The following is a 27,715-nucleotide window of genomic DNA, read 5'->3' on the forward strand; positions in this document are numbered from 1 at the left end:
GTGTTTAAACCACTTGACTGGAAATAAAGGTAGACAGTGATTTGTCAATCTGGCCATTGACCAGATTCTACTTTGTTTAGCTATCCAATAGCCAACACGTTACCAGATTCTACTATGTTTATGTACCCCCAAAAAATTATACTTTGTCTAGTATATTGTGGCCTTTTCTTACAATGGCTGAAACAAAACATAACGAATAAGGTACCAATTTGAAATAGAGTAATCTATAGAAACTTTATGTAACTAAAATGCAATCGCATTCAATTCAACCTTCTTTTGACAGGAAAATTCATTTGAGTAAACCCCATCAAAAAAAATTTCATGTTATTCCATTAACTAGTTGTTTTCTTTTTTACTGCATTCCATTAACTAGCTATTAACGTGAATTGTGCGGTTTAAGAAATGCATATATAATATTTTACATTTTTGATGAGATTGGCATTATATAAAGAACTGAACATTATCTTGAATTACTACCTTGAATGATAATAATTTTTTTGTCAAAAAAAAAAATCACATAAAAACATTACTTTGAGTAAGAGGAAAACTAACAATTTCTTTAAAGATAATTTTCAACACGTTAATATTTACGAATACTTTGAATAAGACCAATTTTTAATTGGTAGTTCATGGAAAATAAAGACATAAGATAGAAAATGCGCAATCTAAAAATGTAAAAATGAAATTTGAAACAAAGAATATTTGTATTCAAGCAAACCATTCTTAAAACACATAATGACTTGCATTGCATTTCTCGCTGAAAGTTAATCTCATTAAAAGTTTTTTAATGGAGGAAGAGTAAACCATTTGCACATGCTTGCTTTCATTGAAAAAAAAAATTAAAGAATCAAAATTTGAAAGTTATAAGCAAAGATGCACATTGACATTGATATTTTAAACAAATGAAGCAATAAAATTAATTTAAAAATGAACTTCACCTTGAGAGTTTATAGAATACATCTTGATCAAGGATGGAATTATTGATGTAAGAAATTAGGTTTTAGATAGTCTATTTAACCATGGTAAATCGGTTTCAATTTTATTGGAAGAGGTGCTCGTCCATAATTATTTTCTGTACTTTTATATTATTTTTAGAATGATAATCAATCATGGGGAAGTGGAGAAAAAAAGATATTATATCTAATGGTAGAAGAAAACACGTGAGAAGCTAAATAAATTAGGTATTAGTACACAAGGGTGGAAGTGTGTGTGGCGGTTAGAAGTGGGGGAATGGAAGAGAAATACTCAAGCCTGGAAATTGTGGAGGAGAGCCCAAACTCGGGTGTGTTCTTTCTTATCTTAAATCGTCCGTCACGACGGAACGCTCTCTCGCGCGAATTCTTCAGCGAGTTCCCGAAAGCTCTGCACGCACTGGATCACAACCCGGAGGTGAAGGTGATCGTGTTGTCCGGCGCCGGGGACCACTTCTGCTCCGGCATCGACCTCTCCCTCCTGGGATCAACCGCCGCGAGTTCGGGTTCCTCCGGCTCCGGCGAAACCCTCCGGCGAGAGATAATGGCGATGCAAGACGCGGTCACGGCCCTGGAACGGTGCCGGAAGCCGGTGATCGCAAGCGTACATGGGGCGTGCATCGGCGGCGGAATTGATATAGTGACGGCGTGCGACATAAGGATGTGCAGCGAGGAGGCGTTTTTCTCGGTGAAGGAAGTGGATTTGGCCCTTGCCGCTGACCTTGGCACTCTTCAGAGGTTGCCGCTTATTGTAGGGTTCGGCAACGCCATGGAATTGGCTTTGACCGGTCGCACTTTTTCCGGTAAGGAGGCTAAGGAGTTGGGTCTCGTTTCTCGCGTTTTCCTTTCCAAACATGACCTCCATCAGGCCGTCCGAGATGTTGCTCAAGGTAAGCTCCCTCCCTTCAATTGGTTGGTTCATTTTTGAGTCCGAGACCACGGGTGTTCCTAACTCACTAGATTAAAGACTAATTTCGCTCGTGGTACGCGTCTGTTGCTTGCTCAAGAGAATTTTGCACCCCAGAGACTCTAAGTAGATAGTTTTCCCATATGTGAATGCATATGAAACACCACACCGGACAGACACAGACACTTTGACACGACTAATGTTTAAAATATAGGACATGAGGACATGGCATACACACACAAGTGGAGAGATTCTAATTAAATGAATTAAACTTTGAATTTGTTCATTCGTTTATTTCATTTGAGAATTTTCTTCTCAAAATGAAATTGGGTGTTTAAGTTAGAAGGAGTGTTTTTTTTTATCTTTACACAGTTATTTTGATTTATGCTTTCAAAAGAAAAAAGATTCTTATGAAAGATTTTCCCTCAGGCTAAAAAGATTTGTGTTGTATTAGCGAAAAATAAAATTAATCAATGACGTGCTACCTAGGAGAATTGAGGCTAAGGAATTAAGTAGATAGCCTAAGAAAACAATTCAGTTATTATGTAAGGTAAGGGTAACATATTGGGAGAGACAATACGTATGTGGAGGAAATAGAATTATTCTGTTCTAAATCAAATTGTTCTCAACAACGATACAATAAATAGCAACAGATAAACTAATTAGATAACAAGATATTAACAAAACAATGTATATTTATCTTTTTAAATCAACTCTATTAGTTGTGTGAAGGTGGTGGTTTAATTGTTCAAGCCAACAAAAACATAATTTTTGAATCAGACACCTAATAAGAAGTGTCGAACAAGTGTCCGGTGTGTCGGTGTTGGAAACATGTCCGACACAGCGACACTTCAAACCAGAGAAGTGTCCATGCCTTCATAGGGTCTTACCTACACTACTCATTTCGCACGCATTGCATTGCAGCTTCTACTCACTTCAATTCTCTCTAACTCAATGTTCTTCTAAATGAATAAATATTTTTTAACGGTTGGTATGGCAGCAATTGCGACCAAGTCTCCCCTTGCAGTTGTTGGGACAAAAACAGTGTTGCTTAAAAGTAGGGACTTAACTGTGGATCAGGGGTTGGATTATGTTGCAACCTTGAATTCTGCCAGATTGCTATCCCCTGACTTAACTGAAGCAGTGATGGCACAGAAGCAGAAACGAAAGCCAGTTTTTTCCAAGCTCTGAATGTTTGAAGAAGGGCATGCATTTGGTTGTTACATGTTACTAAATAAGTAGTAGTGTGTATTTTGGAATTGAAGACCACTGTTATTGATATTTGTACCACATAGTAAGAACTTTGCATTCACTTTAAAGTCTGTCAGGGAATAGGGATTTGAGGATAAGATTCTTCTTGTTATTTTCACCTTCCTTCCTTCACAAGGCTTCTTTACAAACTCCTAGTTCAGCTATAAGACATATTTGCCTGTATTCTGCCTTGCAATTAGGGTTGGCTGAAAAGAACTGAACTGCACCGAACTGGTATCGAACCGAATTGAATGTAAAAAACTGAACTGTTTTTTCCGTTCAGTCTTAAAATGTTGAACTGCTAAAAGAGCAGTTCAGTGCACTGCCAAACTGTCGCTTATGAGTTAAAAAAGAAAAATGCAGTTTGCAAGGAACCTGTATTTGTTTTTTACTGACCTCTAATTTGGCTTCTGAATATTTCCATTTTTCTTGCAAGTTACTGGATTAGTTTTGTCTTTAAATTTACATCTTAGTTAAAGCTTGCTTCTGTTGGAATTTTCAATGAAAGATCATTAACAGAGAATTAAGTTGATTTCATTAACTTGACTACAACTGACAAGAATAAAGTACTTGCATTCTAAGGGATTATGGATATTGGGAGGAAATCAAATAACGTAACATCATCAAAATTCATTCTATTTTATGGGTAACTTAGGTAAATAGTTTTTCTCTCTGATAGTTCCTATTATGCTTACATTTTTTTTGTTCACACTAACAAAGTAAACATTGTAGGAGAACGTGTATAACTATCACCAAATTATCAGATTACAAGCTACTTACAGTAGCATAAAACATCAGGTTTCCTACGCAGAAACCGGTCACCACGAAGTTTAACTAGTGCGACTGCTTCATTAATTACTTTTAGCTTTTCCCTACTCAATGCTTCATCCATTCATTAGCATTAGCTCCAGCCATGATTAGTTTCTTCACAACCTCAACATACCCATTGAGACACGCCAATTGAAGAGGTGGATTCTTTTCCTCATTTGGTGAATTAAGAACCACTCTTGTACTGATTAAATACTCCACAATATGAAAATTATATTGTTGATTTGAAAATGAATGAAGAACCATTTTTTTAGAGTGCAATTCAGTTCAGTTCAAAGCATAAAAACAGTTCAAACCAATCTAGAGCACGAATCAGTTCAAATTTTTAGAATGCTGTTAACTGAATCAAAGAACAATTCGGTTCGGTTCACCCACACTGTTATTAGTTCAGTACGATTTGGGCAATTTGTTTTTTTGAGTTCGCTTCAATTTGTTGCCAGTGCAATTTAGTTCATCTTTTTTTCCTACCCTACTTGCAAGTGGTAATAGCCTAGAAGCTTTGTCCATCTGCCCAAAACAAATGTTTATATTCAAACCAAAACCAAAAATTTCAAAAGATAAATTTGCTTGTTGGTAAATTGTTTGAAAATGTATAAAAAAATATTAGAAATTACCTAATAAATAATATTAAACTATTAAGATTAATTAAATATACTTTTCCTAAAATAAGGCGATCGTTCTATTATGAGAATTTTACATAACTTTTTCTGAAAGCCATGCTCTTAAAATGAAAAGCTAACAAAATCATCAAAAATTGTGCATCCAAATCACAAAAAATCAGTTACAAGCAACTAAAATCAATATTTTTTAAAATTGAGGGACTAAAAAATAAATAAATTTGGGAGACCAAAAACAACAATGACCTAAGTTTGAGGCAAAAAAATTAGGTCTAAACTAAATTATAATATTTTTTAAAAAAAAATTAGGAAATCGCATCTTAAACCCCATTTTAAATCTTAAAATTCACTTTAAAACTAAGTAAGCGTTGTATTAACCCTGATCGTTTCTCAAATAAAAAGCTGTTTGATGTTTACCTCAAAACAAAGAAGTAGCTAGTAAAATATGTTATAATGATAATGAGAAGCTTTCTAGTAAAGTCATTGAATTAAAATTAAATCCACAAAAATAATTGACGGCAATTGCATAAAAACACATGGGTTAAATATATATTTTTCCCTCAAATCTATTCTTTTATTTTTAGTCACCCTAAATTAAATTTGCTTTTTTTAGCCTTCCAACTTCAAAAAGATGCTCCTTTTAGTCCTCTTAACTGATTTTTGGCTATTTAAATATACAATTTGTGATTTTCTTTTAATATAATATGTACTAAAAATAACATTTTTCAAAATTGATAACTAAAAAATAAATTTAAATTTTGAAAATCAAAAACAAAAATGACCTAGATTTGAGGGATTAAAAAATATTTAAACCAAGACATATATTTTTTCTTACTAATCTGCTAACTTCATCTCATCTCTAACTAATAAGGAATCATAAAAATCGAGTAATTTTTTCTTTAAAAAAATATAGGACATTTAAAATAAAGAATAACATTTTTATTTATTTAGAAAATATCGATTGGTTTCTTTTTAATATTGTTGACCTATGATGACACAAATCCTTTTTATCTCTAAGAACAAAGGAATCATTTTCCAGTGTCTTTTCAATATTATTGCTAGTTGGTGGGTACTTGCATTCACATACTCGTTTTATTTAAATGTAGATAAACAACGCTAAATTGAAGAGCAAGCAAGGTTTGCTAAAAGCAATAGGATCAGTGTTTGCTGCTTAGACCTTCCAATGGGATCATAAGAGTGAGGAAAGAATCATTTCCTGATAGGTAACTCATAAGGGTAAGACTCCTAATGATGTTCTAAAAAAACAAAAAAGGAAATACAAAAGGAAGGATGGGAGAAAAAGATGATTAATACTAAAAAGGACCTCATCATGGTAAATGTTTCCTCACTGTCTTGTACAACCATATTTTACTTTAGCACCAATACTAGTAACACTCAAGATGAACATTTTGATGGAGATCAAAAGGACACAAGGAATTTAATCAATTTATACACAACTTTAGTACACAAGTTGTGGTTCAAACTCTGCCAAATCTACAGACCCTGACTCAATTGGAGGCATTAGATATGTAGCCAAGAGTTCAGACACCAAGGCAGCAACCAGTGGGATCCTCTTTAAGTTCTTCACCACCGCTATGTCATCGCTCTCACCAACAGCAACAAGCTTCTCATTTATCTCCACCATCCGGTCCAACTTCCGCTTGAACTCTGGGTTTTCAACATCAAGAACGGCTGGGAAAATCCGAGCAGTTGTGCGGTTTGTCTGCAAAAATAATCCAGAAATTGAAGCTTGAGTAACTGGTTGTAATATCCGAGTTCATCATTTGTTGTTTGTTGATCGACTTTATTAGTGATAGTTTTCAATGCTAACTCGAGGCTCCATTACTTTCATTTTATCATGTTCTGTTACTAAATTGATTATGTAATTGAGAATGGATAAAAACAAATATTGATTATACAAAATAACAATGGAGGAATGGTGATTATAGAAAAATGCAAACACAAACTAACCTCGATAATGACATGCATGTCAAATTCTTTTGTGTTAAGTCCAATGCCTTCGTAGAAAGCTGTACGTTGGCAATCATTGAGATACATTGTGACATAAACCTGCAGGACAAATTTGACAACCAAGTTTTAAGTAACAGTTAAGAAGGATTAAAACAGTAACTTTATGTTGATAGATGTGACAAACATGATCTCTTTCGGCTGCTAAAAACTGTTACATGATGAGTAATGCCAAGGTAAATGAGATTTTGCATCTTGGACATAGTGCATGTTTGGTTTTCAGGTGAAAAGTGCTTTTGAGGCAAAAGTAATTTTGCCAAAAGATCAAGGTCCTTCCTTTTGCCTTTATCCATTGGATTTGCACTGTAATGCACACACAACATTTCTAACTTCAATCCAAACATGAACATACTTGTTATCCATATGCATTACCAATTAAGGTCTGTAGGATTCTGTATGCCTACTTTTCTCACAAACTTAAGCTAGCAACAACTGGCACTAGGTATTGAGGTTTCATCTTAAGAATCTTAAAGGAATGCAAAATGGTAGGCGAAAGGGAATAGTTACCGATAGACAGAAGAATCGAGACCACAACTTTGCCTTCCAGTCATTTAGAAATTGTGGCTGTGCCTTCATCAGGGCAGAGAAGAAATCTCCATGTCTGTTCTCATCCTGGCACCAGTTCTCAAAGTACTTAAAAATGGGATAACATTGAAACTCAGGGTTGGCCTTGAGATGTCTGTATATGGTTATGTATCTCCAGTACCCAATTTTCTCAGACAAGTATGTAGCATAGAAGATAAACTTTGGCTTGAAAAATGTGTATTTTCTAGCTTTGGTCAAGAAACCCAAGTCCAGAGCCAAATTGAAATCAGATAAACCCTTGTTCAAAAACCTGCACAGAATCAAAATGAGGTCATGCACTACAAACAAGATATCAAATAGAAAATCAAAGAAGGATAATTAAAAATTAAAGGCACAAGGCGTTTCCATACCCAGCATGCCTGGCTTCATCCCTAGACATCAGTGAGAAAATCTCAGCCACCACAGGGTTGGTTTTCTGTAACATCAACATCCAAAGCAATATATCAGGCCAAGAATAAAAGACCAAAACTGCATAAAGCAGAATTAATCATCAAACGACCACAACATCATAAGAACAGAATCCTATTGCTTAGAAGTTAGAATTAGAACTGTATTGAGAAAGAACAAAAATTGTCTCAATGAATATCCATACTTTTCAAGATCCCCCCACAACAATTCTCTGAATGTATTGACAATGTAAAGAGTTTCTACACTGTCATCCAATCAGAAACCATCATATATGTTAAATTAGTTAACTTTGACAATAACTATCTTAAAAAATCATACCAACGATGATTTCTGATTAATTGACGGTCTAAAATTGATTTCTGATTATTTGATAATGTAAATTTTTTTCATTCCGACAGTACATAGAATTTGAATTCTCTTTTTTTTTTTTTTCATTGTCATCCAATTAAAAACTGTCACATATGTTAAAATTGTTAACTTTTACAATAACTACCTTAGAAAATCACACAAGCCGTGATTTCTGATTAATTGACCGTCCAAAATTGAATTTTGATTAATTGACACTGTAAAAAAATTATTCCCACAGTACATAGAATTTAAACTCCTCTTTTAATCTTCCCTTTGAATGTTGAATCAAATTCCAAGGAAAAGAAAAAGGAAATTAGAAAGGAAAGAAACCATACCTTTAGCCTCCTTCCAAGCTCTTTGTAGAGAAGGAAGCCAGAGAATTCAGCAGTGCAGGACCTCTCAAGGAACTCCACAAAGATCTGTCTGAGGGGACCCTCAAGTTTGTCAGCGGCTTCCTTGAACTCCTTGTTCCTGACAAAGTGTGTCTGGTTGTAGTCAGTCTTGAACTCCTGGAGCAGTGCCTCAAACTCATCCTGGTTGAGGTTTTTGTTGATCTCAGTGTTGAAGAGTGTCTCCATCTCATCAAAGTCAGTGGTGTAGAATCTTGGAGTCAAGAGGGTCTCCTTGATATTGCCCTTCTTGCTGCTTGCTGGCTTTGTGGAGGTGGATGGTGGTGGGGTGGCAGTGGCAGACATTCTTATTATGGTGCTGAATTTGGAGGAGTGTGATGAGCCCATTCTGGGGCTGCTGACAAATTTGGGAGTGACATTGGAAATTGGTTTCACAAGAGCTGCCATGTGAAGGGAAGTGAAGAAAGGTTGAAGTTGAGGCTGAGGAGGACTAAGGAGGAGCATCAAGGACAAGAAAAATTGAGGGAGTTATAGCTTGGATGGGGTGTGATAGAATCTCATCCAATGAAATCTTTGAAGGTTAATTGAAACTTGACATGTGGCAGCTGATGTTAAGCTTCTTCTTGCTTCAGGATTGGTTGTCATGATTACATGTAGATCACAACTTGTGGCTTCCTTTTACTTGTCGCATTGGATACTTAGGCTTTTTTTTTTTTTAAAGCATGTTTATTTTTATAATGTTTAACATGGTATATAATATTTATTATTATTTTATTAATCTCTATTAAAAAATATGACTTAGTGAAAATCTGAAAACTTCTCTTAAGTACCACTCAAATTAACTAACGACATTTTATTACTGTATAATTAGTTTAACTTAGGTTTGCTTAGATTCATAGTAAATAAATAATAAAAGAAATAAATTATACTTATACATAAATTTTATATAAACAATTATATTTTGAGTTTGAAATTTTATATAAACAATTATATTTTGAGTTTGGAATTTGAAATATAAAGTGATTTGTATTAAATATATTTATCAAAGAATAATTTTGATTGGGGGACAAATTACTTTTTTTGGCCGAAACTTTGATAAAATCAGAAGATTTACATGTGTTGGCACAAAGATGAAATTTTATTTGCATACTCTAAAATGAAGAAAAGAAAACACGAAAGCTCGTCCACAAAAACTTCTCTTTTTTGTTTTGGGTTAAAAAATATTATATACAACTTATGGGAAAAACAAAAAACAGATTTCACAAGATATGAATTTGTCTTCTTTTTCTGAAGTTTTAGTAGTTAGTAGACAACTTATTTAAATGTTTAAATGAACAAAATAGCAGTGCGAACTTTTACTTCGGTTCAACTTCCTATTTATTTGTTTTAAGGAAAAAGATAAATTAATTTGACTAAGCCAAAAGAAAAAGAAGGCTTTTACATGACTGCATTATTTCATAAAAATGAGGTGATTTATATATAAATAGTGTAATTATCACTTATCAAATGAGTTCAGTTGGATAATGTAAGGAAATTTCTAAATATGCATTTGCTTTGATATATCTTGAATTCTTGTATATACAGGGATACCCTTTACAGAGAAGAGAGGATTGCTTTATATAGACCTAGACCTAACTACTGTAACTATAAGGATGAAGTTTGTTATTTGTTACAACAGTCTATAGGAGGTTATTTTCCTCTATCCTTTACATCCCCCTGCAAACTGAGTGTGGGTAGTTGATGAACATTCAGTTTTGGTCGAAGACTTAAAAAGGTATTGCTTGAAGGAGCCTTGGTGAGCAGATCAGCTACTTGAAACTGGGAGGGGATGTGCTTGACAATTATTTCACCATTGGCAGCCTTTTCACGAACAAACCAAAGATCTAATTCAAAGTGTTTGGATTTGGAGTGCAAAACTGGATTAGCTGTTATCATCACTGCACCTTGATTATCACACCACAACAAAGGAGGCTTTGTTTGAACATTATGCAATTCTGTAAGGAGAGACTGAAGCCATTTAATTTCAGCAACTAGAGCTGCTAAACTTCTGAATTCTACCTCAGTGCTAGACCTAGAGACTGATTGTTGCTTCTTTGCAAGCCATGACACAAGATTGTTTCCTAAATAAACACAGAAGCCTGAGGTAAACCGCATGTCAAATGAGTCAGCCCAATCTGAATCACTATAGCCAGTGATGAAGAGATGCTGGGAAGGATAAAAAGCTAAACCATGATCAATTGTGCCATTGAGATATCTGAGTACACGATTTGTGGCTTTCCAATGACTTTCAAGAGGGTTGTGCATAAACTGACAAAGCTTATTTACTGCATAAGCTATATCTGGACGAATGATGGTGGCATATTGTTGGGCTCCAACTACATATTTGTAGAGAGTTGGGTCAGAAAAGGCATTTGTACCATCCATATGCAGTTTTGAACCAAGGGCAAGATGAGTCTTTATGGGTTTGGCATTATGCATATTGGCTTTGGTTAAAATATCAGTGATATATTTGGATTGAGATAGGAGAAGAGCCCCAGTAGTGGTGTATTTGGCTTCGATGCCTAGAAAGAAATGTAAGGTGTCTAGGTCTTTGAGAGGATACAGAGAGTGAAGTTTAGAAATCACATATTGGACTGCAGAGGTGGAGCTGCCTGTTATAATGATATCATTAACATAAACCAGAATGTAGGTGATAAATTTTGGTGTAGCATGCACAAACAGAGATGTATCACACCTAGTTGGCTTAAACCCAAAAGAAATCAGACTAGATGCAAGCTTGGAAAACCAGGCTCTTGGTGCCTGCTTGAGCCCATAGATAGACTTCTTCAGTTTATAAACGAGATGAGAATTGGCAGAAGCGAAACCTTCTGGTTGCTGCATATAGACTTCCTCTTGAATGGTCCCATTTAGAAAAGCATTGTTGATGTCCACTTGTCGGGTATCCCATTTTCTGGTGACTGTAATGCTCAAGATTGTGCGAATAGTGGCTGGTTTAATAACAGGACTGAATGTCTCATTGTAATCAAGGCCTGGTCTTTGAGAGAACCTTTAAGCCACTAGTCGAGCTTTGTGTCTGACTACAGAGCCATCAGCATTGTATTTCAAGCAATAGATCCATTTGGAGCCAATAGCCTTCTTATGAGGGGGCAAAGGGACTAAATCCCATGTGTTATTCTGCATAAGGGCCATATATTTTGCCTTCATTGCAGCTAACCATTGAGGATTTTGCAGTGCATCCATGGTACACCTTGGAGTCATCTCTGTTAGTAAGGCTTTGGATTTGAAGATGCCAGATTTAGCTCTAGTAGTCATAGGATGGGTATTGGTTGCAGGGTTAGGAGGAGTAGAGTGCTCAGTGACAGGTGTGATAGATGTGGGGGGAATGGGATCTGGTATGGGAGTGATGGGTGCAGCTGGTGTTGAAGTAGGAGGATTGATGGTTGCTATAGAAGGAGGGAGAGTAGGCTGAGTGGGGGAAACAGTGGTGTTTGGAACAAAGAAGGATGGATTTGCTATCATTGGGTACTGTGTTTCATCAAATATAATGTGTCTAACAATGTACTCCCTTCCAGAGTTGGTGATACATTTGTAGCCTTTGTATTGGTGTTGTAGCCAAGGAATATGCAAGGGGTGGATCGAAACTCAAGTTTGGTTTTGGTGTAAGGTTGTAGATAAGGATAGCAAAGGCACCCAAATGGTTTAAAAATGGAGTAGTCAAGTGTTTTGTGAAAAAGAACCTCAAAGGGAGACTTATAGTGGATCATTGGAGAGGGAATGCGATTTATGATGAAAGTGATAGTGTTGAATGCTTCTGCCCAAAACTTGGAAGGAAAACAAGAGTCTGCTAGCAAAGTGAGGTCGGTTTCAGTCAAATGGCGATGCTTTCTTTCAAGAGCACCATTCTGCTCATGTGTATGAGGACAAGATATGCGATGTCTAATGCCATGATCTACAAGGTACTTAGTCAGCACTAGGTACTCCTTGGCACCATCAGTTTGTAGAGCTTTGATCTTTTTATTGAATTGTAACTCTGCCATTGTTTTGAATTGGATGAAAATTGATGGAAATTAGGACCTGTTATATAGAAAATACAGCCAAGTGAATTTACTGTGAGCATCCATAAATAGAATATAGTATCTATAGCCTTCTTTTGAAGTTGTAGGGGAGGGACCCCATACATTAGTATAAATCAGATCAAGAGGATAATGATAAAAAGAATCAAAAATTGAAAATGGCAATTTGTGCAACTTGCCAAGACAACATGCCTGGCATACTGATTTATTTTTCTCAGAACAAGGAATACGACAAAGATTCATAACATGTTTGACAATTTTATTTGAATAATGACCTTCTATGCCAGGTATCAAAATCATTTGCAAGAATAGTAGAATTATAGACAAACACAAAAGATTTTAATCTTGGTGGAGTGAGCTTCAGGTCTTCAAAGACATAGAGTTTATCCTTGAGATAAGAATAACCTGCTAGGTTTCCTGACATTTAACCACACACTTATTAGAATGAAATTCAAAGAAAACACCATTATCCTTAGCAAATTAGGAAACACTAATAAGATTTTTGGTTATATTAGGAACATATAAGAGATTTTGTAGTGTGAAGTGAATATGAGGATTTTTTGAAGAAAAAGATGAGTGTCCAGTATGAGAAATAGTTAGAGTAGTACCATCTCCCACGTGCACACGCTCACCTCCATTGTATTCATTCTTTATCATGAGATTACCAAGATCGTGTGTTAGATGATGAGTGGCACCAGTGTCAGGATACCAGGAATCATCAGCTTGATTGGAAGCGGTGGCAAACATAGCCTAAGCAGAGTGGTTGGTGGAGTTGTCATTTGGGTTGTGGGTCGCATGGGGTGTTGGTTCGATGAGATTTTCATCAAAGTCGTACCAGTAGTGAAATGTAGAGTGACCAACACGGTCATAGAGTTGGCATTGAAGCTTTAGACCACAACCTTGAGTGGAAAAGGTGGAAGTGGATCTGCCACCGCCCCCTCTACCACGAGTTCCTGATCTACCTGAACCACAGTCGCGAGAAGGGTTGGAAATCCCTCTTCTTGATTGGGTTTGACTATGCACAGTGTGTGCTTGAATGGGGATTGTGCCCCTTTGTTTATGACGCTCCAATCTTTCTTCATGACGCATGAGGGAGGCTTCGATTTGGAGAACAGTGAAGGGTTCAGATCGCGTGAGACACGAGGTGATGAGCCCATCATATTCTTTAGGGAGACCATCAAAGATCGCATCAATGTGTTCTTCATCTGTTAAGGGAGAGCCGATTGCGCTAAGGGTTTCTACGATTTGCTTGATCTGGACCAAATACTCGTTGATTGACCCTTGCTTCTTGGTGTTGCAAACTTGAATGCAAAGCTTCTTGATTCGCACTTTCGTTTGGGAAGAGAAATAGGTTTTAAGGATGGCCCAGATTTTGTGTGACTAGACGCAACCAATGACGCGAACGCGAAATTGGTTGTCCATTGATTCAAGAAGCCAAGATTTGAGAAGATTATCCTGCTGCTCGAAGTTTTCATAGGCAAGGTTGACAGAATCAGTTACTTCATCTTCTTCTGGAGAAACCGCGAGGGAATCGCGTGATCCCTAACAATGTGTTGTTTCAAGCGGTGACCTTTGATGGTGGATTCGACAAGCTGCATCCAGGTGAGAAAGTTGTCGTCCGTGAGCTTGCAAGAGATAGTGGAAGAGAAGGTTTGGGGAGCGAAAACCATGGAGGCGGAAGCCATGGATGTGGATCGAGTGGCTTAATCTGATACCATGTAAGGAGATTTCTGAATATGCATTTGCTTTGATATATCTTGAATTCTTGTATATACAGGAATACCTTTTATAGAGAAGAGAGGATTGTTTTATATAGACCTAGACCTAACTACTCTAACTATAAGGATGAAGTTTGTTATTTGTTACGACAGTCTATAGGAGGTTATTTTCCTCTATCCTTTATAGATAATTTATTTAGAGGTGCAAAGATTTTCGGCCAGTGACAGTCACAGTATCCCATAAGCAGAATTAATCTCTGAGTCAATAGATTAGAAATACATGTGCAAGGACAAAAGTAAAAGAGTTGAGTTGGGTAAATCAATCAAAATAATTTTCTACCAGGTCAAATTGAATTGTCTTTTTCCCTTTTCTAATCCTAGTTTAATTTTAATTAATCTCTCACTTTTTATGTGGTTTAAGTGAAGCGTTGTCATGGTAACTAAGGTGGTCAACGCATCGGGATTTGCCTTTTCTACCGCCGCCAAAGATAAACCGCCTGATAAGAAAAATGTTTCTTTCAAAGATATGGTGATTGGTCAACAAGAGATCATACAACCAAGGAAAAGGTTGATATGCTCAAGGAAAACCTAGCAAGGATTGAATATCAAGATAACAACCCTCTCCTTCCAATAGTTTACATTGATGAGAAAGTATTTGATGGTCTTTGTGCACCATGGAATGATGCCTTGGTGGTGAAGCTGCTCGGGAAAAACATTGGGTAACACACGATGAAGGACAAATTAAAGAGAATATGGAAACCACTGGCTGGATTTGAGATCATGGATATTGGCAACAACTACATGGTTAAGTTTCATAGTGAGATTGGTCGTTCAAGGGTTATGTACAATGGCCCTTGGATGATTTTTTATCACTACTTAACAGTGCAATGTTGGTTGAAGGATTTCGTTAGCCCTACGAATAAGATTGATCAACAATGGCATGGATCCATTTTCCTAGCTTGAACCTATTTTACTATGATGAAATCATCCTCCTTACCCTTGCTGCAATAGTGGGAATGCCGGTGAAGGTGGATAGTAACACTTTAAACGTAAGAAGGGGGAGTTTCGCCTGTGTTTCCATCAAGATTGATTTAACCAAGCCAGTTATTGGTAAGGTTTGACTTCAAAATCATTGGTATCGTGTGGAGTATGAGGGCCTCCATCGAATATGCACCACATGTGGATGTTATGGTCACTTGACAAGGGAATGCAAACAAAGCCTAGGCTCTAAAAGTGCAGCTCCGATGATAAGGCAGGCGGCTGGGGTGATGTCGGAAAATTCCAACGCTGCAACGTCCCTCCTGAAAAATCTAGTAGTTAATGATGCTATCAATTTAGGGGGATCGAATAAGTCAAAGATGGAGGAAAATAAGGAACCGGTTCATGGTGATTGGCTAACGGTTAAGAGAAAAAATTGAAAGCCTTCATTGCAACAATCTTCTAATAACAACAAGTCTTTGAATGAGAATAAGTTTGTTGGGAAAAGAGGCAAAGGAATAAAAAGCTAGCAGAAACTTGCGCATGCAGTATCTAAGTCGCATATCCAGGTGCCTCAAATAACACCTCAGTTGCAGGTCCCAACTGACATGGCTCATAGGAAAAATAATTCAACTATTGGTAGCCACAAAAGACATCATTTGGATCATGAAACTTCAAAGAGGCTAACTACACCGACTCAACCTGTTTCTCTGCAGAAAATGAATGGACTCAACCAAAATAAAAAAATTTATGATGTTGGCTTTAGAGCGAAGTTTGCGATAAAGATAAAAGATATTGCTTCTAACTATTTCATTCTTCTTCATGATGATGACGAGGAGGAAAATGGGACACTAGCCTGTGGCTCGGCCAGTAAGGAGACTAATCGAGATGAGGCTCAACAGGTTTTTAATGAGGACCTGGTTGCTGCAAAATATAAGGAAGTGGTTCCTGAAACTCAACCCGATGATATTGTTATGTAGCCGTTGGGGTAGCCGCCCCTTTCTTTCCAATAAGTTGTTAATGGATTATTTCCAAGATTTAACAATTTTGTCGTGGAATATTCAGGGTGCTTTTAGGAAGGATGCTAGAAGGAATGTTCGAGATCTTATAAGATCCTAGAAGGAATTTTGCATCTTTCTTTGTTTTGTGTGTATGAGACTCGCGTTCAGTTTGCGAAGGTGGAGAATTTTTGGACATCAGTTGGTTATATTGCAGTGTTTATCTAGGAGGCTAGAGGTCACTCAAGTGTTATTTGGATGCTAACTTGCCTTAATGATATCACTCTATCTAGAATTGATCACACGAATTAGGCTATTACTTTCTCTCTACAATGAGGTAATGTTATCTAGTCTTTTACTTCTTTGTATGCCTCTCTTTCTTTTGCTAATCGTCGCATGTTATGGGACTATCCAACTCGTTTGTGTAATAGTATTATTGGTCCTTGGTTGGTTTTTGGAGACTTTAATGAGATCATGTTCTTTCATGAAGTTTCTGGTGGTCAATTTGATGCCTCTTGAGCGTGCCTTCTTGCTGATATGTTGGCAAATTGCTACTTGCTAGACTTTTATGTCATAGGAGGCTTATATACTTTCAGGAAGAATGTTTAGTTGGCTGGTCATGTGCGCAAAAAGCTAGATAAAGTTGTGGTTGATGTAGATTGGCAATGTGCCTTTCCTGCAGCTAATGTGGAGGTCCTTTCTCAGCACGGTTCAGATCATAATCCTCTATTTATTAGTTGTCCCAAATTTCAGATTAAAAGATCCAAGATTTTTCAGTTCCAAGCGGCTTGGATGTCTCATCCTGATTACGAGTCTTTAGTTACAAGTACTTGGAACAATTCAAGGGGAGATGTTGTGTTCAAATTGGTGAAAATTAGAGAGCAATCTATTATTTTTAACAAGGATGTTTTTGGCAATATTTTCAAGAAAAAGAAACGGTTGGAGGCTCATATAAAGGGAGTTCATTAGTAGCTTGATTTTTCTCCTTCTAGTGATTTAATTCGATTAGAAAGGGATTTCTAGACTCAATTTTCAAAGGTTCTAGAGGAGAAGGAGCTTTTGTGGTTCCAAAAATCGAGAGAAAACTAGACAAAGTTTAGTAACAAGAATACTAAATTTTACCATACTCAAACTGTCATCCGTAGACATCGTAATAAAGTTACTCGTTTGAACATTGATGGCGTCATGTGCTATAATGACCAGGTCTTAAGCAGAAAAGCTAATAGGTTTTTTAAGCAACTCTTCCAACAAATTCTCATCGTGACCCTCATAGTCTCCATCTGGATTGCATTCCTAAGATCACACAGGAGTTATATGATTTGCTTTTGAAGCCATTCTTTATGAAATATATTAAAGATATTTTCTTCTCTATGGACCCTTATAAGGCCCCTGGTCTAGATGGTTTTCAACCGATTTTCTTTAGAAGCTATTGGCATATCATCTCCAAGGACGTCTGGGAGCTAGTGGCTAAGGCTTTTCATTATGGAGTTATTGATGATTACCTACTAAGACTCTTATTGTTCTTATTCCTAAGGTGGATGATCCCAAAACTTTGAGAGACTTTAGACCCAATAGTCTTTGTAATGTCTTACTAAAGCTCATCTTGAAGATTCTTGTTAAGAGAATAAGGTCATTTTTTGGATGATTTCATTGGCCCTTTGCAAGGTAGTTTCATTCCTAATAGAGGCACCACTAATAATGCTATGATTGCTTAAGAGCTTGTCCATGTTATGCACAAAAAGAAAGGGAAGGTTGGGTTTCTAATGTTCTAAATTGATTTTGAAAAAGCACATGATAGCGTGTATTGGAATTTTCTACGGGTCACCCTCTCTGACTTTGGTTTTCCTCCTCACACTATTAATTTGATTATGAGTGGTGTCATTTCTTCTAATTTGGCGTTGAAATGGAATAGTGAAAAGCTTGATAGATTCTCTCCTACTAAGGGTCTTCGTCAAGGGGACCCTTTGTCTCCTTATTTGTTCATGCTTTGTATGTAGAAGCTTGCCCTTCTTATTCAATCTAAAGTTGAAAATCAGCAACGGTTTTCTATTAAAATCTATGAGAATGGTTTGACTATCTTTCACCTTTTCTTTGCAGATGATTTCTTTTCACCAGTGCAAAGTCTTCCCAGGTGCGCCTTGTTAGAGAGGTTCTTTATTCTTTCTATTTAGCTTTAGGGATGAAGATAAATGTACACAAATCCAGGTTTCTTCCTTCCAAGCATGTTCCTAGAGCCAAGGTTCTTAAGTTTGGAGGGATGTTGGAGTTTCAACATATTTACAATATTGGGCGATACTTGGCAAATTATAGGGGTGCATCTTATATTCTTGGTGAGTCAAATTATAGAGGTGCATCTTATACTTGGCAATCACTGATTAAAGTTGTTGATTATTTAAAGCATGGTTATATCTATAGAGTTTGTAAAGGTAGCATATCTCTTTGGTATGAGAGTGGTTACATAAGGGGCAATTATGCGATACAGTTCCTTTTATTCAAATCCAAGACACTCAACTCATGGTCAGTGATATATATGTGGATGGTTGTTGGAATTTTGATATCTTGTATACTCAATTTCCTTTGGATGTGAAACTTGAAATCCAAAGTGTTTTTCTTAATCCAAATGTTTCGAATGTTCACATTTGGGATCCATCTGCTTTCGGATCTTACTCTACTAAGTGTGCCTATGCATGGCTCACTCGACTTGATGACCCTTTCAGTTTGAATCTGACTAATGATAATTCTGACAGTTGGTCTTGGATTTGGAAGTTGAGGGTACCCGAGAATCTTAAACATTTTGCATGGCTTATAATGCATAATTGCCTCCCTACCAATTGTTTCATATTTCATAGGCATATCACTCAAGATGCATCTTGTCACTTATGTTGTGTTACGAAAGAGATTATTCTTCATGTTCTGTGTGATTTTCTCAGGCTCACAGTACATGGGTGATTATGAAGTTTAACTTTGCTTCGACCTCCGCAAGTAATGATCCCTTACTTTGGTTTAAATATCATGCGCTTGATGATCATGGTACTCTCTTTATTTGTTGTAGTTGGTTCCTTTGGAAGGCTAGGAATGGTGAGGTGTTTAATGACACAGAATGGGGAACTTAGAGTGCATTTGGATAGAGAATTTTAACTGAGGAAAGTAATTTATCAGAGAATTTGAATTTCTGTAATTTAGAATTCATTGTTTGGATGTTTTTTTATGAAGAATTTAAAATTTTGAAATTTTAAAACAGAATTTTAAATAACTAAAAATCTGGAATTTCAATTTCCTTCTAAAAGGTGATAAATTGAAATTCTCTTCTTATAGTCTTCTTCAAGAAACACTGTCTGAGCTCCTAAAATATCGATCGGGTGTGAGCATAGAGGAACACGTATAACTAGCATACCAATCATATCTTCTCTTTTTTTTCATTCATTTTTTTCATCCTCATAATTTTAATTTTTTTTATCCAAACACAAAATGTTGAAAATAAAAGAATTTCAATTGAAGTATTTGAAATTCTTAGAATTTAAAATTTCTCAGAATTTTAAATTTCTCCATCCAAATACACTCTTAGAGAATCTTGAATAATGTCAAAAGGCTTTTCATTGATTCTGCTAAGTTATTGGGTGATCGGCTCCTTCTAGTTGTGATCCTAGATTGGTTAGATGATCTCCTCCTCTTGATAATTTAGTGAAGATCAATGTGGATGGCAGCTCTTTTGGTACTCCAAGGCACAGTGGTTATGGTGGTCTGATCTGAAATCACAAAGGTGCTTGGCTTATTGGATTTTCTGGTAGTTGTGGCACTACTACTAATCTGAACCCTGAGCTTCAAGTCATTGCTAAGGGCTTACAATTAGCTTTGAATGAATGGTATAGGGCGGTTGTATGTGAATCTGATTCTAAGACTACTCTTATGTTGATTGATGAAGGAGTGCATGATACTCATCCTTATGCTCCTATTGTCTCCGATATTAAATCTCTCTCTCTCTCTCTCTCTCTCATAATTCTTAGGATTTGGTGTTTGCTCACTCTCTTTGTGAAGGGAATTCTTGCGCTGACTGGCTTGCCAAATTTGGAGCAACGATGGATTATGGGTTTAAAGTTTGACACTATTGTCCTCCTGTTGTTTCTACCTTCCTGTTAGCTGATATTATGGGAATAGAACATATCATGATTTAATTTTTGTTGTCGTTGTTTTCTTTCCCATTCATAAAAAAAGATTAATTTTAATTAAGTGGTACGTTCCCTCAACAAATTTTTTAGGATGACATCATTTTAACTTCGTTTCTTCAATTGCATTGAAACATACCAAGCGAGGACCTAAGGAAAGAAAAAGATCATTCTTCAAAGTAAATAAATAAATTTAGTACAGTACTTACAGATTCTAAATTTCTAGTGGTAAATAAAAAATCATCCAACCTAGAGATCTTTAACAACGGACCGAGTGGAAGAGATATGCACACCTAGCACAGCACCTACCATAAACTTAGGCAGAAAATCTTTGTGCATTATTTTGAATGCAAGTGGCGTTTACAGCTTACAACAAACACTTGCCACACTTTTTATGCTAAAATTAGAGAGAAGTGTAGGGTCAATCTCCCCATTTCCAGCATGAATAGCATCAATGAACTTGCATGAGTCAGCAAATTGGAAATTTCTTACAAACCACAAATTGCTGCAACTATGGAACCAAACTATCCTCAGTGTGTAATTCAAGGCACACAAGCAATCAAAGAGAAGACCATCAACAAACCTGAAATAAAGGCCAATCAAGGAAGGAATCAGCTTAATAATAATGAAACAAATATCACACTTTATTGCATTACATTCTAACATATTTAACTTGTGGGTAATTTTAGTTAGATTTTTTTTCTTGGTACAAAACCACGAGTATTCTTCATAGGAGACAACCCTGCTTGAGTCGAGTAGAACTATTGTAGGTGACAACACTCTTCCTTCAAGTACTTAATGCAGTTGCATACTCAAGACTTCAACTCGAGATCACTGATTAAACTGAAACAACTTCATTACAATTGTTTCACGGACAAATTCACAGTTTTGAAAACACACTTTAACTAGTATTGAGTATTGTTTTAAAAGCATTTTACTTCATCTTAAGTCAGAATATGCAATTTTTATAACGATCAAACTTAAAGCAACATTTGATCCATGGAGGCTTAAGTCAGAGTATGGTTTTATAGGTCCAAGCCAATACCCAAAATTTTTGGGAAGAAAAAAGGATGAAGAGTGAGAAGACAACCTCTTTGCATTAGAAACCAAAAGGTTGCATCGTGGCTTAATGTGAATGATTCCTGTCATCAGTTTCCTTAATTGTATATGTTCCATCAGCAGGAAAGTGCCTTTGTGTAGATTCTCTGACTTTTCCTCCAGCATGGGAGCTTTGCACAGACTCTTCCATTACATCTTCAGTTATGCTTTGGAAATTCAAAACTGTTTGAATGGATGTTCGGGCCGAGTCTTTTACATCATCCTCAATACTGTAGAATGGATCAAAAGAAGGCTGCCCGTCATCATCTGCAAACTTCATGTCACTATCAAAATTATCAAAATCAAAATTTCGCAGAAGTTCAGGAACAGGCCTACGACCATCTTCTGCACGCATAGATCCCATTTCAAGATCAATTTTCTCCTTTGGGGTCAAAATTCCATCCCCAGTATTTGGAGTCAGAGACCCAACCATCATCTGTTCATCCTCCACAACAAATGATCGGAAATTATTCTTCGAATGGGGAATACTGGAACAAAGTGTTTCTTTCAGATTTCTGCATGATCCCCTATTGAATGGGTTCCCCTTCTTATCATATTGATTTCGGAAGTTCTCGTAAGTTGTCTGCACGATGACAAAAGCAAAGAAGCATAAATAATCTTCATCCAATAAACAACAATCTATAAAAATAATGGTCATGTGGACAAGTCACTGAAGAACAGGATATACATATTACAGACAGGTGTCCCAGTAAGCTTCTTATTAAAAATTTAAAATCAACTCTAATCAGCAGATCCTCTTTAAAATACAGAGAAAAAGAAACTATCTTGAATATGAAAATATAAGTAAAATAATTTGAGTACCCTACAAATCAAATTTATAATATTCACTCAGGGAAAAAGGGGTTATATTAAAATGGCCAAACTCAACATGATGGAAGCATTAAAAACCTGAAGAGAACCTCAAGCCTGAAATGAGCATCACTATAGAAAAAAATTGTGTGCAGTTTGGAGGCCAAAATTTATTTACCTACCTAATTCAGAATGGAGATAATAAAAATAAGTTGCCAGGAAATAATGTCTTGAATTGCTTTCTATTTCCTAGTTATATTATGTCATTTTCAAAGTTCAACTTGAATTGCTTTCTATTTCCTAGTTATATTATATGTCATTTTCAAAGTTCAACACAAAAGCTACACAATCATGTTATTTAATTTGATAAATAACACAAAAGCTGTCCTAACTCATGCAAATTATTAGTATGATTTATTCAGCTGCCATAGATGTCAACTAGAGTCTAGATATCCCAATGTCATCAATGATACTTCATTGTCCATAGCTCACAAAGCCAAAAAAATATTTTTTTCCTTGAATAGTGGAAAATTAAAGATGAACTTGATAAATGTATTCACATTTAAGTTAAATATCTATTTCAAACTCAGCTACAGCACCTAGTGTTCTGTTATCGTCTCACCTTTTCTCCATTTGCCCTCCTCTTAGATAATAAATCTTTTTATCATTTCAATTATTCTATCAATTTCTTCCACTTCTAGTATCATATCCAATAAACTTCTACTTTATTATACCAAAACCAGTGTGCCACTTACACAGATTAAAATTCATAAACTTCTAGCTTTTTTGTACCAAGCAGTTTACCTTCACTAAATCCTGCTAAATTATATGTTCCTGCTAGTGTTACTCATTTGATGCTCAAATGTTAGCAACCATTGAAGCATATTTTTTTATCTTTCAACTATATGAAGGTTACCAAATAATGGTTAATCACTCGTTAGAATCTGTGCACCTCTCACTTGAATAATAAACTAATCTTAAACATTATAATTTTGTTTTCTTGGTAATTTCATCCATGTGAAATTGTAAGCAATACAACAGGATGAAGCAAAGAAAGAAAAATGACAAAAGCATAATAAATAAAGAATCAAAAACGATTAAGAACTTTTTTACATTTTTTGAAGTAAAACAGTCACCTGATTTGTACAAATGAGATAGAAATGGAAAGCTGTGAGGCCACCAACAAACCAGACAGCTATGAAGCAGTATACTATCAGAAAATCTGATACATAATCATGTGTTATTGTCCTCCAAACACCACTGCGGGCAATATTGATACAAGAGAACGAGAAGACATATATGCACAAAATGGTTGATGTCGAAATAAACATGAAGAAGTACCGATAGTTTCGCTGCAATTATGTCAGTATGTTAGAGAATAAATGCTTGTAAGAAATGAAATGAAGTAGAACATTTGGGCACTAGAAAACACAAACGATTCATATTGCTGTTTCTAACCAATTGAACCAAGGAAAAGGGATCTCTAAGAAGAAGACACATTTAAACTGAACATTCTCCTCTCTCCCATCCTCTCCTTACAGGATGGGAGGGAGGTGCATGCAGCAAGACCAATCTAAAGGAGATAATCATATCCTTTACCAACTAAAAATCAAAATGGTATAAAAAAACTACTGCCTAACTGTATACATGATTCAATGAAAACACTGAACATGCAGGAGAATCTCATTCTCCTGCTTATTTCCTTATGCATCCAGTTGTATTGGGAAAGATATTATCGTCTATAATTAAGCATTGCATTTTAGAGCTCTGATACATTTCCTAGTTTCGGCACCTTCGATTACTCATAGCTTCTGCTAAGGAAATGTGATTGGTCAAGAAAGCTCCAGCCACATAGTAGTAGCTTGTATGAAATTTTGTAGTTTGCATGGAAAAGATGCTATGAGTTCATATGATCATGGAAACATTAGACAATAAATCTAAATTAAATTATCTTCCACAGGAGGAGCATGGACATCCCATTATTAAGTAACATGTCAAATGTAGAACTTCCTCAATCCCAAATCCAGAAAAAAATGCAAAACTACTTTTCAAGCTTTTTATGAACAGGTATTTGAGCAATGTGTCACTCAGTTCAAGGTAATCATCACTCTAATCAGACAATTTTTGAAAAAGGAATAGCACGCAGAGCCTAGAGGTCCTCAATTTTTCATGCAGAGCAAGAAAAACCAGTGTAGTTAAATAGTGCCATGGCGTCGCAGATTTTTTGCCAACCGCCCTAGGCAATTTGTTTATATGACGCCATAAGGCGCAATGGCAAGTTTATATGGCGGAATTTCAGCCTTCTGTGATTAGATCTAAACACTGATCTAAGCATTCTTATTTATTTGAGGTTCAAGTGTCAATTGATTAGATCTAAGTTTGGAGTGTTTAGAATGAAATTGTACATTGCAGTAAAAATATGTATGGAACCAACTAGTAACTTCATCACTGCACTTCAAGACACATCATACTAACTTCAGTCACTTGTAGTAATCAAATAGATTCAGAAGATCAACAATGCCTACTTTCAAGTTTATTCTATAATTCTTTTGAATTAATTCCCAAGAAGTATAAGAAAAAAATTGTCGGATAAAAGCATGTAACATTATCTCATTGGAAGTTTCTAAACTTCACTTGTTACAGTATAGAGGACTTACTATTCCAATGCACTGGCCAACCCAGGGACAGTGATGATCAAATCTCTGGACACAATTGTCGCATATAGAACAATGAGAAGTACGAGGAGGACGATAAAGCAAGCATGTATTACAGAACTTTACTTTCACTATGTGACCATTAACAACAATATCTTTAGTTCGAGGTAGTTTCAAATGAGGGGTTGTGCCATTAATCCACTCCATGGAAGGGGTAGGTATATCAAATGTCTCATCAAATTCAGGAGGTCGTGAGTTTCTAGGGACAATTCCAGGATCTCTCCCAGAAGTCAAAAGGAGGAACACTAAATCCTGCACATGAGTTGTCAAACATATCAACTTTATTTTCAAAATAAGAAAGAAGAATTCGTCATATGCTAAGATGAAAGAATAAAATGAGAAGGGATTAACAATCAACCAATCATGAGTATGAAAATGAAATAATGTCACTATATTTACAGAGACTTATCATGATATGGGTATTATTGCTATGGGCTTGTACTAGTGGAACTATATCAAAACTTGACCTTGAAAAAATAAATAGGAGTATTGGGATATTGTTTAAATGTTTTCTACTTAACTTGCTGACACATTAATATTAGTCAGAGTGTTCTTTTCTCTCTTCTTTGTTTTCTTTTTTTTCCTTCTTTCCTTATAATCTCAAAATGGTATTAAAGCCTTTATGACTGAGTGATCAAGAGATTGTTCATTGTTGCCCTTATTCTCCATAATCAAATTTTAATTTCAGTATCACGTCAAGTGAGCATGTATATAATCCACGTTGCATTTCCAAAGGGCTCTTGCATGAGGAGGCACGTTAGATATGAAACACTCTTGGGCTTTTACCAAATGGCTTAAATTTTTAGGAAAGTTGGTCTTTCGTCATTGAAAAGAGCATTTTCAGTTTGGGGGAAAAGCTAGGTATTTTGTCAAAACTAAACAGTTTGAAATACATTCATTTTTTCTTTATATAAAGCAGACACACACTACTTAAATAACATTACAATTCAGAAAATAACTGAATCCGTAAATTTTGAAAAATATTTTTCTTTTTATAACATTCAATACTACAATTTCTTACCGCCTATTACTTTAATCATATCTTACATATGCATTAGATAACTTCATGTGTATATAACTATTCATATTGAAAAATTGGCCAACAACTTTGTAACTGAAAAAAGATGAAACACAAGGGAAAATGATAGAAAGAATGCATAAGTTGAAGACTAGTTAATGTAAACACTCCAAGAATAAACTGCCAAGGGTATTTACCAAAACAGTGAGAACTAAACCCACAATCAATACAGGAAACCAGTAATCATGAATAAGATCATCGGTCTTCTTGATTTTAAGATATATCTTTACACAAAATGCAATTGCAGGTCCAGCAATTAGGAATGTTGTAAGAAACAGTGAAGCTACATCCGGACCAAAAACCAGCCTCCCACCACAGAAAAACTTCTGAAAGAAGTCAAACAAAGAAGAATTAGCAACATGCTTGTTATTGCTTCAAGATCTAATCACTCCTAAATTCTAATGTTTATTTACAACCCAATACAACAAGGTAACAACTTTCAGACAGTTGCCATTTACAGACTTAGAAAATCCACTGCCATGTGAAAATTTATCTATTGAAATGAAAAAATTGACCATCAGAAAAGTGTTCCAATTGAAGTGGCACTAATACCACAACAGCTTCACAATATCAAGGATTTACATTCACATTCGCAAGCATTAATTTTTGTTCGTAATTTACCAGAAAAGCCAATTTACCATTAACCCCTCTAGCAAGCAATAATCAGTACACATGAAGTCCTCAATCATAAAGCAACATTCATCATGTTGAAAAAACATCCTTAACAAGCCAACAAAAGGGCGGTCCCAAAATAAAAAACAGTTTTTTCAACAAAACATAATTGAAACTAAGACAAAGAAGTACATTGAAGGAAAGGGGAGGCAAGGTTGAAGGTTTAAATCCGCCAACTGACATTTCAAATAAAACTAACAAATTAACATTTGCAGATAAAAAAAAAAATACAGCGAATTCAAACAAAGATTGAATTGTGACCAAACATTCAATCAAATGATCATTATCAAAAATCCAATATTGAGAAATGAAAACCAATACAAAATAGAAGTTGAGACAAAATCTCACGTTGCCTCCCCTCCAAACTTGATAGAGCCTTCTTTGTCTGTGACCCGCATTGCCAGAAGGAGAATCCCCCATTTGCGGATTTCTATTCTCAACCATGGCAGCAGCACCACACCACCTCTCGAGTCACCAAAACTCTCTTCTCCCTTTCACCAAACCCATAAAACCCAATTCAAGCCCCGACCCAGAAACGAAATCCTCTTAAAAATCCGAAATTTCCTTCTGGGGTTCCTCCAATTAGCCTCCTTGTGCAGTGCAAAAGGGACAATGCAGATGAAAGAGAGAAGAAAGAGAGACAGAGAGAGAGAGAGAGAGAGAGAGAGAGAGAGAGAGAGAGAATGAAAGAGAAGTTTGGTTTTGCTGTTGATGCTGGAATCGCAGCAATGGAGAATCAAGCTGTGACACCAAATCCAAACGGGAAAATTTGTGGGGTTGAAGGGATCATTGGAAGATGAGAATCTCCATGTCCCCTTTTTCTAATCAATCCCTCAAAGTTTTCAAGCTTTTTTCTTTTTCTTATTATTTTTTTCTCTTTCTCTCTCCCCCTCTTCTTCTAAGTTTTTTTTGTTTTCGCTTTCCCTCTCTCTCTTTTCTTTCTGTCTTTCTCCTTGGAATCCAAAGTGCTGACAGCTTTTGGGGGGTTCTCGTACGGATTTCCCAATTCTTCGCGCGTAATGTTTCTTATTCCGTTACAACATTATAAAATGCTATGCCAAGGTACCAATGTTTTTTTTTTTTCTTTCTTCTTTTGCATTACTGAAAAATACAAATTCAT

At 35.9% G+C, this 27,715-nt stretch overlaps 4 protein-coding genes across 4 annotated transcripts; 1 reads left to right on the forward strand and 3 right to left on the reverse strand.

Moving 5' to 3' along the window:
• The first annotated feature begins 1,214 nt into the window (after positions 1–1,214).
• LOC100804855 (delta(3,5)-Delta(2,4)-dienoyl-CoA isomerase, mitochondrial-like) lies at positions 1,215–3,531 on the forward strand. Its single transcript, NM_001254662.2, is given in 2 exon segments — positions 1,215–1,861; positions 2,879–3,531. Coding segments are annotated over 2 exon segments (822 nt in total). The 5' UTR covers positions 1,215–1,230; the 3' UTR covers positions 3,070–3,531.
• Positions 3,532–5,865: 2,334 nt separating this feature from the next.
• On the reverse strand, positions 5,866–8,913 carry LOC100805393 (magnesium-protoporphyrin IX monomethyl ester [oxidative] cyclase, chloroplastic). Its single transcript, XM_003521045.4, has 5 exons — positions 8,279–8,913; positions 7,538–7,602; positions 7,110–7,437; positions 6,546–6,644; positions 5,866–6,297 (listed from the first exon to the last, which is right to left on the reverse strand). The coding sequence occupies exons 1-5, from the start codon at positions 8,795–8,797 to the stop codon at positions 6,034–6,036; spliced, it is 1,275 nt and encodes a 424-aa protein (XP_003521093.1). The 5' UTR covers positions 8,798–8,913; the 3' UTR covers positions 5,866–6,033.
• A 1,069-nt stretch (positions 8,914–9,982) lies between these two features.
• On the reverse strand, positions 9,983–11,173 carry LOC106798249 (uncharacterized mitochondrial protein AtMg00810-like). The gene has a single exon (XM_014774237.1). The coding sequence runs from the start codon at positions 11,171–11,173 to the stop codon at positions 9,983–9,985; it is 1,191 nt and encodes a 396-aa protein (XP_014629723.1).
• A 9,220-nt stretch (positions 11,174–20,393) lies between these two features.
• LOC100779696 (probable protein S-acyltransferase 4) lies at positions 20,394–27,602 on the reverse strand. Its single transcript, XM_003520417.5, has 6 exons — positions 26,944–27,602; positions 26,061–26,249; positions 24,789–25,097; positions 23,268–23,483; positions 21,314–21,904; positions 20,394–20,806 (listed from the first exon to the last, which is right to left on the reverse strand). The coding sequence occupies exons 1-5, from the start codon at positions 27,037–27,039 to the stop codon at positions 21,350–21,352; spliced, it is 1,365 nt and encodes a 454-aa protein (XP_003520465.2). The 5' UTR covers positions 27,040–27,602; the 3' UTR covers positions 20,394–20,806; positions 21,314–21,349.
• Between the last annotated feature and the right edge of the window lie 113 nt (positions 27,603–27,715).

Source organism: Glycine max, chromosome 3 (assembly GCF_000004515.6).
Source record: "Glycine max cultivar Williams 82 chromosome 3, Glycine_max_v4.0, whole genome shotgun sequence".
NCBI classification, from domain to species: Eukaryota; Viridiplantae; Streptophyta; class Magnoliopsida; order Fabales; family Fabaceae; genus Glycine; species Glycine max.